The sequence below is a fragment of the Pundamilia nyererei genome, unplaced genomic scaffold (assembly GCF_000239375.1).
Source record: "Pundamilia nyererei isolate P.nyererei 1_Seehausen unplaced genomic scaffold, PunNye1.0 scaffold00100, whole genome shotgun sequence".
Taxonomy (NCBI): Eukaryota; Metazoa; Chordata; class Actinopteri; order Cichliformes; family Cichlidae; genus Pundamilia; species Pundamilia nyererei.
Genome location: NW_005187501.1, coordinates 1,523,364 through 1,539,744, shown reverse-complemented (window position 1 = coordinate 1,539,744; position 16,381 = coordinate 1,523,364). Strand labels below are relative to the sequence as shown.

Genomic DNA, 16,381 nt, shown 5'->3' with positions numbered 1-16,381 from the left:
CAACAGCTAAACCTCCTCTTTACTCTCCATTTTTCTAGTATCAGCAAGCAAAAAATTGTGGATTTTTTTTCTTGATATAAGAAATAATCGAGTATGTGCCAAAGGACCTCTGGGATAGCTGCTGTTATCCTCCCTGCATGGACTAAACTTAAACATGGAGACACTGCCAATGTACTGGTTGTTGCTTAAGGGTTTGTTGTATCCTGTTAAAGTGAAACGTGCTTGATGTCATTTGTGCAGACTAGCCAGCGCTGTTGGTCTCAAAGGAACGGCATTTAAAGCTTTGTTTCAGCAGAGAGATTTCAGATCATTTCAGCCTGAATCTACAGTATGACACTGTATTTGTTATCTTTCTTTCCTTTTTTTCTCCTCAGGAAGCTCTAGCTCTGTGCTGTGACTGATTTGGTTAAATTCATATTAGCTGCAGCTCTTAGTTCCCAGTTGCAGTGTGGCTGCAGGTACATGGATACATATAGTGACTGCAGGGAGGGGAAAAAAACAAAAGAAAACAGAACATACATCTGCTGAAAATCCATTATCTCCATTATAAAAATAAAGAAAAAAGAAACCTGGGGGCTTGTGTAAAGAGTCATGATGGTTTAACAGTCTTCAACAGCAATGTACTATAGGTCACAACAGTCAATTATACAGACAGATACCACAGGAGCCACTGATTAAGATAAAGAAGCATTTGGAGCAGATCCCATTTTCAGAAATAAAGAGCACCAGAAGTGAATGTGCTGCAGGCTTGAAACCACCCTAAAGGCTGCAGGCTGGTAGTTGTGCAACAGTGGCTAAATTATTGAATGGCTGCAGAAACCCTCATCTGTCAGTTAGTGAGATGGTCAGTCAGTTAGTTTGGAAGGCAGGCGCGATGAAACAGCAAGTGTTGTATCGGTGGTTCCACAGTACTGTGCGTTGGGTCGGGCCGTTTTCACCTGTCACAGGAAGCCGTGTGGACTTGAAAGAGTCCTCGACTCAAAGAGAAGATTTAAGCAAGAGGAGAGCGTGTGTCTGTGTGATGTGAGACAGATAAATGTCAAGTTCTGAGAGAAGAAAGTGTCTTATTACAACTAATTGAAGTCAATTCAAGAAAGAGGACTAGAGATAGAGATGGGGGTCTTTTAAGCTGTCGTTTACAGTCGGTGAGTGAGGACGGGAAGTGGATTTTTCAAAAATATATCAAAAGACTCGAAATTTCTTGAAGTCAAAGCGAGGTGAATTGGTTTGTGACATTGAAAGCTTTACCTTATTCACTTATTCGTTTACCTATGATCCAACGACAGCATAATAAGACTATATACACCATGAACCTGTACCCTCTGCTCCAACTATGATTAATATGTTAAAGTCAGCTTAATGATAATGATGGCTAAATTCATCAGGCCCTTGGAAGTTCTGCGCTTATCTGTTTGAGTGCCATAGGTCATGCACTGCATTAACTGCTTCAATTATTCATCCTCACTGCCCTCGGTTCTGGAAATGCACGGCAGGGTGAGGAATCCAGCATTGCCATTTTGCTTGGTGAAATATAAATCCCTTTAAATTAGAGGCTCTTGATGGATTCGACCCCCCGCGTGACTACTCAACACCCTCCAAACCTGAACCCCCAGGGGATCTATAATGCTGCAATTATATTTATCACCTCGATAGTCAAAAGGAAGGCCCTCTTCCCCCCAGTCTCTCTGGCTGAACACTTGGGAGTAAATCACTATGGACTGACAAACAGCTGACATTCACGTGCTACATCTTTGTGTCCTTCTTAATCCAGCGTGCCTTTTCACTGCTGGTCTGGGACTTGGCAAAGTCAGAGAGTCCTGCGAAAGTACTGTGGTCTATTTTATGACCGGTTTCATCCCCGGTCTCCTGCTATTGCTAAATATGAGTCCTGTCCTTAACAGGCCAATTTCTCCTCCCTCGCAACTCAGACTAGATGTAAAACTCATTGTGCTGGCAACTTACTGCGATCAATTCCACAGTGATGCTTTGTGGGAGGTTTTCCTGAAATCCAAGTCGTTTTATCAAATGGGAAAACTAAAACCCATCGCTCTGGCTTGAGTCCAGACAGACAGGAAAGTACAAACTACAGTTATCTCTGCCAACTTCACCTGAAGCCAGGATGAAGGTGCACAATAAGATAGTGCCTGCAGAGGAGAGAGAAAGTAGAACAAAAAAAAAAAAAAAGAAACAAAAAAAAAGACGGAGAGGAAAAAATTGAAGAGATCAATACAGGCTGGCCATCACTCTAGTTTCAGCTTGGGGTAATGGGCAGCCATATTGCATTAGTCCGCTAGATAGTTCTCCTTGAAGTGGTGAAGCGAGAATCCTACTAATGCATCTGACATTTCAATGCAACCAAACACGGCAGCCACAAAGAAATTTCTCAAGGCCTCGCAGATCAACTTGCACGGATGCTGAAACAATATCCACCCAGCAATGCTGTTGTTGTTGTTGTTGTGCAGCTCTTAAAAACAAAAAAAAAACTAACTGTATTTCCTCAAATAAAACCCACTTGTTATCTCCGATCAAGGCCGGGGGGGTGTGGATCACAGAAACAAATAAATATAGCCCCTTAATACAGGCCAGGAAATGAAACAATCCCCTCTGCCTGAAAATGTTTCGCAACACGGCTGCTAAGAAATTAAACAATTGCAGGAAGTGTTACGTTTCAGTGTCCTCAGGGAGTGTGTCAGGGAGGACCCAGGTTTGCAATATGAAGGTTTTCCATGGAAGCTACAATGTTATGCATATTCTGCTATTGTTAGTTTTTTTTCTTCTATTATATTTACAGTTCATGTGCTCATGCTGTGCATCATTAAACACTGTGTGAAATTAGCAGAGCACGAGTGCATTTGGTAGCTGGATTGATCACCATCCTCGTTTTGACACACATTGATGTGTTGAGGGCAAGCGGGATCCTCCAGGCTTAAAAGGCGAAGCCAACCCAGAAGTGCCAGAGACTATAGTTCCTCAAATAGCCACTTGAGGCTGGATCCAAATGCAAGTCAGCCCCCAAAGACTCCCACGTGCACACGACAGCCTGTTACAAAAAATGCTTTTAGTCGGCACTGCTAATTTTCCTGTTCATGAAAACTGTACGGGGGGTACATTTTTAATAACTCACCAGAGTAAATTTTATGAGAGCCCAAAGTTATGCATTATTAGAGACGTTTCCGCTTTGAGTGACAGGCAGATGGGAAACAGGCGGCTATAGCTGCTAGCTGTCTGCTGCTCATCAGCTCAGCTCTGTTGTCTGGAGCACTTTTAATACAATTATCTGACTAATCTTGTTTGCTGTGTGGCTAATTGTACCAAAAGACCACTGACGATGCCTGTGATGTAGTATTTTGTTAATTTTATTGTTAAGTTAAAATTAAAGCATTGTAGTTTTTTTATATGCTAGGTATCTGTTCAATGCATCCTTAAATACAGCTTTCTAACTATCCAAAAATAAACACTTTTAGCTCTAAAAAAACAACAACAAGATGGCAGCCCATTGTTTATGGATCTGTGCATCAGAGTGATGCTCTACTTGTTGTTAAAGTAAAATAAAAAGTTTAACAGATAAACTCAGGCAATCCTGTTGATTTAATTTAAGACTGAGTCACTGCTCGCCACAGTATTAAGAGTGTAATGCAGTAACTTTAACAGGGCAAGTGGGAGAAGATTGGAACGAGGCTTAGTACCTAATCATGATTACTTATAGAGATGAAATGGAGGATATTACAAACTAAGGCCTGCCTCTAACAAAAGCCTGTTACGTCCTGAAGTTGAGGTAAATAAAGAACCCGGTGATTATTTAGGAAATATAGTCAGCCATTTAGAATAATTCTTATTTAATTCAATACCTTTGTGGTTAGTTCTGGTGCAGAACCGGTGCCCCTGAATGAATTCTGTGACTGTACATTCACGCTATTACATAATTAATGTGTTTATTAAAGATAAGATGCCTTGGGTACTGGAAGCTTTCCGTCATAGGGAATAATTCCCATTTGTGTATGAATACAAAATAGTGCAAAGCGACTGGAGCTCAGTTGCAACAGTGTGACTGAACAACAATGGCTTATAATTCCATAGCCCTTATGTAGCTGTTAGAGAGTCATAATAATATCACAGTGTTTACTGCTCTTTGCATAAGAATATAGGAGACATCAGTAGGAAATGAGAAAACTAGTGGGAAGAAGCTGTGTTTATCTCAGGATACTGTTTAGGATAAATTTAATATCCAAAATGAGTCTTAAATCAGGTCTTTTTCCTATTTGTTCCTATTCAGGCTACTTTCTCTCTCTTACTTCTGCCTCTGCCCCGTCTATCTGTCGATGCATATTACTCAGGCACAAACAGCTTCTTAAAGTTTTAATGAGTGATCACACTGGACATGAATGCTCACAGATAAAATATTCATGCATGCTGGACTTCTGATCGGTGCCTGTGGGACATCATTAGCTTCGCTCATTTTAGAGGTTTCTGCGCATTAGTCTATTAGAAGAAGAGACAGAGATCACTCCCTTCAAAATTACAGGAAATGGACTGGGATCTATAGAGGTGAGAAGCAGCAAAGTACTTCTGTGGCATGGCTGTGTCCTATCATGGATGAAGGGTAATTTTTCCCAGACCTGGGTGACATCCATCTTCTTTGCACAAAGGAGAAAAAGGCAGAGAAGCTACAAAAAGCCCAGCTGTTGTTACCTCTTGTGCATTAAGATCTTTCTGCAATCATTCAGTATGTTTGTTTGAATACACGGGGCATTGAAAATGTGGAGTAATGTACCCTTGTCCTAATTTCACACACAAACTGCAGCAGCAACTGCAGAAAATCTCTGCAGACCCTGTAAAGCGCAGCACAATAAACTCAATTTTTTGATAAAGCTAGTTGACCCGTTGTACTGTATACCAACTGAGCATCTCCTGGCGACAGTAACGACCGCTGTTTCACACAGACCGCTATGTGCCAACAACAGCAGCAATGTGGAAAAAGCTGGTGAGTCACGCGTGTGCACAATTTTCAGCCCAGTTACAGCCAGAAACCACCTCACCTGTGTGAATGCAAAGCTCTGCTGTAAGATCCTAACCTCTCTGGACACAAGTCTAAACATAATCACCTGTTTACCCAGCAAAAGGATCACCGTGGCTTTAAACAATCAGAACAAAACAAACAAAGCTGTTTCTAATAGGGAACTTTATCGACCATTAATTTTCTTTGTAATTATATGGCTTTTGTGAGAACAGCCTAAAAACGTTCAAGAAGCTCGACTCCATTTACTAAGCAGACTAAATATCTTAAACCTCTCTGCTACATACAGACCAGAGCGATTCGAGCTGACTACTCAGAGAGACCATCTTTGCTCAGACTCGTGCAATCTCACTTCCAGTGGTAAAAAACAAACAACAAAAAAAGAAAAAACCCACAATGGCAGAATATGAAACAAAACTCTCCCAAATGACCAGTTTCCGGACTATTCTCTTTTCTCCTCTTTGGATAAAGTGAACATGTTAGACATGTATTTTCAAACAATACCCTTTCTGCTTCAGCAAAATACTCAATGATTGCATTTAAATAAGAGTAAGATGTGTTCGGGCTTTCCTCATTACTGTGACGCGGCATCTTCTCTACAAGATGTTTCTCTGTCTACATTTCTAGTAACACTCCACAACTGGCTGGGGAGAGAAAGCAGAAGTTGCCAAACAGATCAATAATTCATCCACCCAAAACAGATTTTATAATGAATTGGAAAGGCAAAACTAATCATCTTCTGGGTGGGTGCAAGTGCAAGTGCGTTTTAAAAATTGTAAATACACATTTCAGAAAATAATTAGAACTTAACTTTGTGGACGGGTCACCTTTCTTTACCTGCTTCTTTGGAGAGTTGTGTGAAAGCCTCCACTCCCTTCTCTCCATAGCTGCCCTCCGAGGCGATGGTGGAGACGTAAGTCCAGTTCAGCGCTAGGATAATGTCCACCATGGCCTGGGCCTGGAACGAGTCTGGCGGAACCACCCGAGAGAAAAAGTCATAGCGTCTGTCATCACTCAGCTCCGGGGCCGTTGACGCGTAGCTGATCTGCGGGATCTTAAAGAGAAGAAGTGCGGCTGTTATTGTGGTGCAGCAGCAAAAGGTAGTTTCCGTGGTGACTACTTGGACAAATCACATTTTTTGAATGACTGTGTTTGAAATTGCGCACTATTTATTGTACGGTGCACTACATTTGCTCTGTCATTTTATTTAAGTGCTCTCAATTTAGTATTCAAAGTGTGAAATGTATGCGCTATATACCCTCGGCTCGGCGCTCTGAAAAAAAAAATCCCGCAGTGGAACGCAGTAAGAGTATGTTTTTCTACCATTCTCAGAGACTGATAGAGTGTTTACCCAGGTCAGCCATATTTTGAGGCTAAACTGCCTCGAGATGGTGTGAGAAGACTTTTATGTCTTTGAAAACTAAATACAAAGTAACTTCCAGCAGCAACACTTACTAAGAAAACTGGAGGAGAAACAGCTCTATAAGAAGACAAGCATCTCTAAGGCTTACTACACATCATCTGTTTAAAGCATACTTTGTTTAAATATTACTTTAAGCCAAAGGGGATCTTTATTCTTAGTGTTCTTTAACACTACCCATTCTGTCACAAATGTTTGCAAAGGCAGAGTCTGCCGCTTAAATTTTATACACCTGCAGCAATGGGACTGAAAATATCTGGTTCCAACGGTTCAAACTTGTCTTTAAATATCTTAAACTGAGCCTTGGGGCAGCACCTGAGATGTCAGCTTAAGTTGAGTTTTCTGATTGGTTTAACTCTGCAAGCAGAACGTTTAAAGAGTAGGTGGGTGGGACTGCTGGCTTACATACAAGAGTAGAAAAACCTTAAACTGATTGGTTGGGGCAGTCTGAAATTTTTGGGTCGTTTGATTTACTTGTGCATACACTCAACTCTTTGTCTGTAACTTTGGTCATGTTAAATAAACGTTCCACCATTATAACAGCATATCTATGATAGAAAATGAAGGAAAACATAATAGCAAACCTTTAGCTAACACAGTGGCTAATGCAGAAAATGTAAACACTGTTCATCTCCTTTCACTGTGTCATAGCCAGATGTTGATCAATGTTTTTGACAAATTGGGGTGTAAAGTAAATGAGCGTTTTACTTTCCTTATATTTCATATTACCTCATCAACTGATCAAGTACATATTCACATTTTGCAATATTTTACAAGGCCTATATTGGGTCTATTACCCAGGCCATATGCAGAGCTGTCACTTTCAACTCTTATAGCATATCAATGAAGACTTATTGCAGAAAATGCCTTTGCAGCACTTTTTATAAAACAGCAGCACAGATTGTACTCTGTAACACTTACCCCTTAATAAGACCTTAATCTGTCTCCATCATCCTTTAGCATAGCCAAATTTAGAACTTAAAGAACTCAATATAACTGTGCTACTGACCTCATCTATGCACATAGAAAGACAAGTTTTATTTCATTTCTAGAGCCTTCTAGCCTTTCAATCACATCCTAAGGCCTTTCTCAGTGAAGGAAGTAAGGTAGCATGCACCAAAAAATAAATACAAATAAAAAAGATGACTCAAACACCTTGAGTTTAACATTTTAAAATAAATCCATCAGGTGCTTTTCTTTTCTTTTCCAGTTGTCTAAGGGATCCTTCATTGTGAAAGCCCTGTTTACAAATTTAAGAATGGACTTTAATGTTCACATTATTAAGGTTTTTATGCTGAATGGACAAGAAACATGTTATTTAAAACTTGCAAACGGTGCTTTCATTCTGCCTCATTAAGACTCGAGGTGCCTTCTGCACTCGTGCTACATCCGGTCTTAATGGGTTAAAGAAAGCAACATAATCACACTTAATTATCACCCCAATCTACGCAGCTACTGTGCAATTTAGTGAATGAGCAGATAAATAAGAGTGTCTCAGAAGAACATAAAACTGATTCAGTAAGGTCAAGCTCTTTACAAAGATGCAAGATAGTCATTTTTCCTAATGTTTAGAAAAAGGTTAATAGTCTGCAGGTGTTCTCTGAGTACCCTTTGAGTGGTTCAGATTTTGATGGAAACTCATTCTGTCAGTCCACCACTTTGGTCCAGAATTACCTATTAAAACTAAACAATTTTATGCCATGAAACTTATCACAAGGCTGCATGGTTCACACATCAAACATTTCAACTGTCCAGTACTTTGATTATAACCAAATACTTTCATTCTGACGGTATTCCTGGAATAGACTTTATGTTAGGGCTGGGCGATATGGCCTAAAATTCATATCGCGATATAATTCGAAGCATGCGCGGTAACGATATATATCGCGGTATATTCTTTTCTTCTGTATAACGTATTTTCCACACTATAAAGCACACTTAAAATCCTTTAATTTTCTCAAAAATCGAGAGTGTGCCTTTTGTATGAATTCTGGTTGTGCTTACTGACCTTGAACCGATTTGGGCGTGCAGAAATCTGTTAAAAAATGTTTTAGTACAACTTTGGTAAGCCGCACTGCTTGATGGATTGTCAGAGCATTACGGCTGCCTTAGTGAGGAGCTTTGCGGAGTAATCTGGGTCCAAAACTCCGTCTACTTCCGGTCCCAAAATCAAACGATCACTGAGAGTTAAAAACGGTCTAAATTCTTTAATCTTTAATAAAATCATCAGCGTTGCTGTTTTACCAGGTGTAACAATTAAGTTTAACATCCAGGCATCCATGAAAACAGAAGTTATTAAAGTTAGAAGTTAGAAGGACGTTAGCTCGCTAGTTTCCACCTAAACATGACATACCATGTTCTGACTGAGAGATTTTTGAAACTAATTAAAACGTACAGCTCTGCTATCACTTCCAACATAAATGAAGACAGAAAACTAAACAGCAGTGGCGTTTGCAGGGTTACTGAAGTTGGACTAGCTGGTATATAATGTTGTGCTACGTGATTGCTAGCGAGCTGTAGTGAAGCTGGAGGATGAATGCCAACTTTTTTTCCACTCGATAAAAGTTAACGTGAGGGATTCTGGTGGTTAGGGACAAATGCAATCGTATAGCAGGATGCTATACAAGGGCCAAACTTCAGTCAGGAGAACAACTGATCATTCATCCACAATACAAGATTAGTTATTAATATACTGCAACAACATGGGAATAGAGCAGCTGCAAGAGAATTCAACATTAATGAATCAATGTTACGAAAGTGGAGGAAGCGCAGCTTTTGGCTTTCCCCATATTTCAAAAGTTTCTTTGCTATGACTGTCGGCATAATTTGCAGATGATAATGGTTTTAGCCGCTGCGATGCTTTCGACCAAAACAGGCGCAGCTTGATGACATCATCAGCATGCGCTATCGTGATAGAGCGGTATAGTCAAAATCTCTATCGTTGGCCAAATTTATATCGTTTCTATCGTATATAGTTTATATCACCCACCCCTACTTTATGTGTGTTCAGACAGAAAATTAAGTCACTTTTAAAGTCACTGCAAGGACAAGAGTGTACACGAATTTGTCTGGAAAGGTGCAAATTGATGCCAAGACACATCAGTGTGTAATAATGGAAGTCTGTGCATAACCCAGGGATTTAAATGGAGTGGGAAAGAATGGCAGAATGGGAGAGCAGAAAAAACTTTCACAGACACACGCAGTGCACCCAGTGTTAGCTGTAGCTGTGCATCTGGCTGTTTGGGGTGAATAAACACAAATAATCCAGCTGTTAAATTTGCACAAATGACACGAGGCGACGCTATGCTTTCTGTGTCTGAACACAGTGTTTCTCTTCTCTTCTATTCACATGAGCTGTATTAGCTACTAAAAAATCCAAACTCCTCAGACAACAAAGGGATCTAGTGTTTAGCTAGTGTGTTTCGGGATTTGCCACCATAACCACATCTGCTGTCACTTTTAGGTTAAAAATGCCCCCCTCCCCCTCCGCTTCCATTAGACAGGTGGGTGCACAAGCAGGGACATACAGCATGTCCTCTTGAACCCAGTGAAGTAGCCCATTACACAGTCCATTAAAAGCAGTGTGTGAATGGCATTCATTTCTGTTAGCGTGATCAAAAGCAGTCGGACACTGGGGAAACACAAGAATGAGGACACTGCTGCTCGCTGATGAGAATGCTTCAATTCACACAGTGTGAGCTATAGCTTTGACCCACAACTCACAGAGGGTCAGTTGCACAAAACTGACAAATGGAGGACCAGAGGTGGGGGTTAGACTCAAGGTAGCTCAATATGTTTCAAGCAATAAACAAATAAACACATAAAAAGAAGAAATCAGCCAATGCCAAATTTAAGTCAATGTATGAGCAGGGAATGGTGTTGCATCACAAGTCAGATACTACCAAATCCGCCTAAATTGAGTGTACTGGGTTAAAGATGAAGTACAACAAAGTAATGGAAAAGCAAAAGCAACAGTGATTTGAATTTAAAAAGGCTCTTCTTCCTGAAAGTGAAGCACCTATTTGGAACATTTGATAGGGTTCTATCTATCAGTGCTGCTGTAGTAATACCGTGGAGTAAAAAGGTGTTATAGGTTTGTTGAATCACGTCCTATCTCCCCTCCAGCTGGGACCAAAAGCTTCTTGAACATTTGGCTCTCAGGAGCTTTTTGCTGCAGGGAAACATTTAAGATGGCAATGTCTTTTTACTTTGTCTCAGGCTTGCACCCTGTTGATATAATTTCTCCACTCCCTATGTCACAGGAATTGCAGCGCAAACATTCGCACGTTCAGTCGGTCCTTTTTTAATTAGCACTTTGACCTCCAGGTAACAAAAGTGCAAAACCCTGATTGAGGAAAAGCTCGGTTGCCGAGATTAAACCTGCTGAAAGTATAAACTGATGCTGACAAGATTGTAACACCTTTCAATTTTCCTATCTGGCGGTTATTAATTTAGCTCCCTGTATGAAATAAGTGGATTAAATTAAAATCTTAACTTGATTATCTTTCTCAGTAGATTAGAAGAAACCGAGTTTCACGTTTCCACTTTGGTCACAGTTACGTGACCGATTCTCAAATCCGTCAAACAAATAAGCTCTCGTTGCAACAAATTGCAGCAGATTTGAATGTCTTTAGAGACGCTGATAATGCAGACATAATCAGGCAAGGAGAACAGATATTTCATCAACACTTTTGAATTGTTTTTCCGCAAATGACAATCTGGAGTAAAAGATTTGTTTTCCCTCAGTCCTTCCATCTAATTTGCTTTTATCTATATTGCACTTGATACTTTTTGTGAGTCGCATGTTTCAATAAGACATTTGACGCTATTACATGTGAAAGATGACAACATTCATAACGACGTCTTTTACGCTACAGTGCCAACAAGGTGAAGAGATGACACCGATGCCTGAAAGCAGTCTGTGTCGATGACAACTACAATAACCATGAACCGATCATGAGCAACTAAAGTCAGGCCAAGAAAGAATGATTAATGATGCCCCTCTTCAGTATCACAATTACCCAAAGCTGATGTCTGGCACCTGTCATCTGCAGTATAGATCAAGGGAAGGATTGCTGAGGGTAATCGTTGGCTTGCTCTTGAATGTATCTGGGCTGACAGGATCGATGGAGGGAAAACACAGAGGTCTGTTATAGGGGACACTGTTTTATTGATTTACCACCACAAAGTGCCGTAGCCGCCCTGAATAAAAATCTGTTGGTGGAGCTTAACGAAAGTAGAGGGGGAAAAAAGAAGAAAAGGAAGGCAGAGACTGAAGGTGGGAGGTGGGAGGAGGGTGGTAATCTGCTTACTGACATTAAATGAGAATTTCAACCTGGGTGTTTAAGTGGAGAGGTGACTAAGCGAGGTTGTGTAAAGGTTAGGCGCATTCACAGTTAGTGGGAATGCCAGGTGAAGTTAATTAGAGCACCGTGGCCTTTTGCTTGAATTTTCACATACGGCAGCCCACAAGCACCACGGGCAGCTTTAAAGAAAGGTGAGAGACTGTAATGTTTGTGCTTAAACTGTCCTGCTCTGCTAATGTGAAGGTGATAATTCTAATGAGCTGAGAGCAATTCTTGCAGATGCTGCTGGCTGCATGGTCTCTCTCTCGTGCCACAATTTGTGATTATTTGAAGAGAAATATGCAGCATATGGCACGGCACGACTCTCAGGCGGGGTAATGGCAAACATCTATCCCCGAAGATATGAACGGACACATATCCTTCTGTACAAAACAGAGGGCTATAACAGTCCATGGATTCTAAACTAAAAACAAGGGCCATCTTTCAAAGTCAGAATTTCTCTTAAAAAAAAAAAAACGAGACTCTGACTCCATCACTCAAAAATTAGGCACAGAACACTGGAATATTGTCCAGGCTGGGCTTTCTATCCATTAATCCATGAGCAACTCTCAAAAACACAGCTCCAAATAAACTGTGAGTGACACGGCTGAAATGTTTCCCATGGATGGCTCTAACTGGGGCAAGGGCATCCAGGCAATTCTTGTTGCAGGAATCCCTGTGCCTCTATTTGCTGCATGATTAGCTTCTAAGTATATCTTGACATCAGTCAGCTCCACTCGGCTGTTGGTAACAATTCTCCACAGTGATGGCGGAAATGACAGCGGGTTCTGACAGACTGAACTCTAACCCCATGCTGTCTGAGGCTGAGCGCCAACACACAGATTGTCCACATGACACCAGCGCAATCACATGCAAACTCTGAGCGTGATCCTCCAAACTGGCCAACCAAAAAGCTACACACCCTGGCCGTAATAGAGCAAATAATTGCTGCCAGAAAAAAAAAAAATCTCACATCACTAGATTTATTTGTAGCTCCGCTGCCTGGCGTTGTAAAACAACGATGGTCGATATTCTATAAACAAAATAATGCAGCACTATAAACAGGCCTGTAAAGATATTGAGCTGTTATCAAGTTTTACAACTTTCCCGCTAAATCAAGTCTCGAAAGCTGTGGTGCATGGCGGGCGGGGTCGGGAGGGGAACACACAGACACGGGTTTGTATTCAGACAGCAGTGCCATTTGTAAGCAGGGCAGAGGTAATGACTGTGTCCATACATGCAACCTCAGGCTGGGCTTTGGTAATCTCTCTTTACCAGAGCGTGGCACTGCCAGCACAGCCGAAGAGGCAGGGAAGGAAGGGTGGGGGGAACTGACAGCTTTCCCTCCCTCTATCTGTCACCCTCTCCCCCTCTTTCTTCCTGCCCATCTGTGTCTCTCATTCTCACTCAAACTCTCCTTTTGTGAAGGCTCTGTCTCATCAATGTGCCCCCATACAACCTGTAACTCTCAGTCTCGCTCCCTTGTTCTCCGCCCCTCGGTGTATTTCAAACCCGCTGAAGGGAGACGAGTAAGTTTCATCTTCCTGTGCGTCTCTTCCTCCCTGTCGGCTGTCCGCATGCAGACACGCCCATACAGATGATCAGCAGACACTTCCTGCCCAGAGAGGTCCTTAGGCTGCCAGTTTCCCCCCAACCCGAGACAATCTGCCTTCCGTAATTTGCTCGAATGCCAGCTAACTTTGCCCTTCGTGGTGTCCTTCATCCTCCTCTTTCCATATTTTTTCATTTTAACCCTCGCTCCAAAATTCTTCCACATACAATTAATTTGCAAAAGCAAATAGAACTACTGGGATTTTGTCTTTACAATTTCTATCAACAATGCATCTGCAAATTTATCAGTACCAAAGCAAAATCAGAATGTAGAAGGTTCACTGGGAGGTCATTTCATTCACAACAAATGCTGTGCCAACTTTAAGAGATCATTCTTTTAATAATAATGTTTATGAAACGTCAAGTGTCGACATTAAAGTTGACACATTAAACATTTGTTTGTTTATACATTTAGCAAATATCGACAATTAAAATAGAATTTGTGTATATTTGAAATTGTGTTTCAAAGTCTGATATTCACTCTCCCATTAGCTCAGGTTTTGGTCTCTACCAAATATGCTGCTACGTACCAAAGAAAGCCTCTTTAATGAGTCAGTTACACTAAAGTTAAAATAGGACATTTAAAGCTCATAGTTGCTCAGACTGAGAGGGCAACAACCACAACCTCTGGGTGACCACTTTTCACAAAGCAACTGGTCAAGTCATCTGATGAAAGTGAACCGGACTCCAGACAGTCTCAGTCCAACTCTGACTGTCTGCTATCGCACTCAAACAGACTGGCAAAAATAATCGCTGCCTGGAAACCGCTGTCTATTTTATAAACGAGACAGACTGCTAAGACGTTGCGATCAGTCACTTGTGTCTCTTTGCAACAGAGATTTAACTGGTTTGGAACTGATTGCATTCTGACTTTATTCTTATATAAAAGCACGGTTGCCGAGCATTTATGTCATTTTGCAGTTCAATTGCTGTCCTGCTGCGACTGTGCCACTATTTGTGGAAGTATTTATGAATTTCTGATTCATATTTATGATTTTATGGATGGACTATAAGTATAAGTAGTTAATTTTTGTGTAAACAAAAAATGAAACATAATTTCCCTGGGGATTAATGAAGTATTCTGATTCTGATTTTGATAAATAGATGTCAAAAGATTTGCAACAGACGGGAACAGATTTGTAATTTTTGCCTGTTTTTTGTAGATAATTGCTGTATTATCACAAACATGATGTCATTTCAAACTTGAACCCATTCAATTGCAAACTGATAGCAATTGAATGGGTTTTAAATGAATGGGTTGAATGGAGTCAATAGATTTGCTGACTCCATCTGTTTTTAGCCACTTAGAAGACGGAAACTGACTGCGAGCGGTCACAGACCTGATCCTTGTCTCCAAAGCAACTATTTCGAATGCAGCGAGATCACAAGTGCGTTGCACAATAGAAATCATTTTGACCGTGTCTAATCACTTTTTACGCTAGTGTGACTGCACCGTAGCACTTAAGTGTGCCGCTATCTACTAGTTGCTGCCTGCGTCTGACCTTGAACAGAAAGAGTGAAGTGTGTAATTATAGGTTATTATAATTAAGTACAATTAGAATACATAGACTGAATTGAAGTTAAATGTGAATACAATTAAAGTTGCACCACGCTAACATGGTGATGGAGCTGTGAAATGAAGCATGAGTAGCGCAGGTCCTGTGACTTACATGGCTGAAGCCAGCCATCTTGCAGCCTGCAGTTATTTCCAGTTTACAGTCACAAACCCAACTATTCACATTTACATCCTTCCTAAGTGTGGTGTGTGTCTCAAGTCTTGGATTAAAAGATACTGTAGTTGGCAAAGAAAATTAGGTTTTAACAGCGGTTGGGAGACAGGTTACTTATTTTAATCCCTCCACCACTAATGTCTTTACTCTCATTTTTCTCTCCTCTCCAAGGCCAGCCTCATATTGCTCGTTTTGCCATTTTCCCGGCAGCTTTTCAACAAGGACATTACTTGAACACTATTTAACCAGTCGGGATGTTTATTGTTGCAGCAGCTGGTTTTTTGCCTTGTTCTTCTTGTAGAGAAATCACAACACCCTTTCAGAGTTGCCCACACGTTGAACTAGCCCCGGTGTTACATGACAGAAAGTTAGGCTTTTATAATCCTTTATCTAACACGACCTTCCATCGTCTCCTTCTTTCCGCCCACTTTTCTTTCTCCCAGTCGATTCCCTCACCCTCTGTCTCTCCCGCTCACTCCATGCCAGTCCCCTGGGCAGCTCCCGTGCTCTGTGCCGGGCCTGAGCTCTTGCATGGCTGCCCTGCCAGAGTGTATTTTAAGACAACCAGCATGTTTCTCCATGGGTATAGAGGCTAGGTATGACTCACAAATCAGATATTTGACCAGGAGAGCCACACAGTAGAGTAAAGCTGAGGCGTGGGAGGAAAGTGTGGATAGCTCACAAAGGGAACCTGACCGACCTCCATCTTTCCATCTGGTAAACAGACTGCTATTTCAACTGTATCGGTATTTCAAAGAAATAATAATTTTCCAACACCAAATAGCAGCCTATAAGCCTCATCAGAGAAGAGTGTGTATTGAGCAGAAGCTCAGCATCTATGCAGTGCATCGTAAAGGTGTAGTGTGTTTGTTGCTGCTACAAACACATGTCACAAATAGAGCCTAGTGAGTTCAGGATCCTGCCTTTCATGCTAGCATGACAGTCGAGCTTTTATCCTGTCACTCATGAGAGTTATTTTGTACAGATACAGTATCTCTTCAAGTCATTCCGTAAAGCTTCTTTTGACTTAGGATTCAGACAAAGCAAGGCCCTGCAGAGAACAATGCGGTTCAACAGAACAGCCTTGATCATCGAGGCTGTGCTGTGCGCTTTCTTCAGGTGTGACAGAATAAAACACAGCCTGCAGGTTTATGACTAAGTGTTATCAAATGTATTCCTCTAAATCCACGGGATCTCACATTACAGTTGGCTGTATTGATTTTTCCCAGCTGTAAAGTGCACTGGACACAGTTTCGTTTTT

The 16,381-nt window shown here is 41.2% G+C and overlaps 1 protein-coding gene across 1 annotated transcript in view; it reads right to left on the bottom strand.

The window, feature by feature from the left end:
• LOC102206781 (metabotropic glutamate receptor 7-like) overlaps window positions 1-16,381 on the bottom strand; it is a 74,239-nt gene that overhangs the window by 39,677 nt on the left and 18,181 nt on the right. Inside the window, exon 3 of the mRNA XM_005740467.1 lies at window positions 5,852-6,068. Coding sequence (XP_005740524.1) covers window positions 5,852-6,068 — 217 coding nt within the window. The remainder of the gene's footprint in view (window positions 1-5,851; window positions 6,069-16,381) is intronic.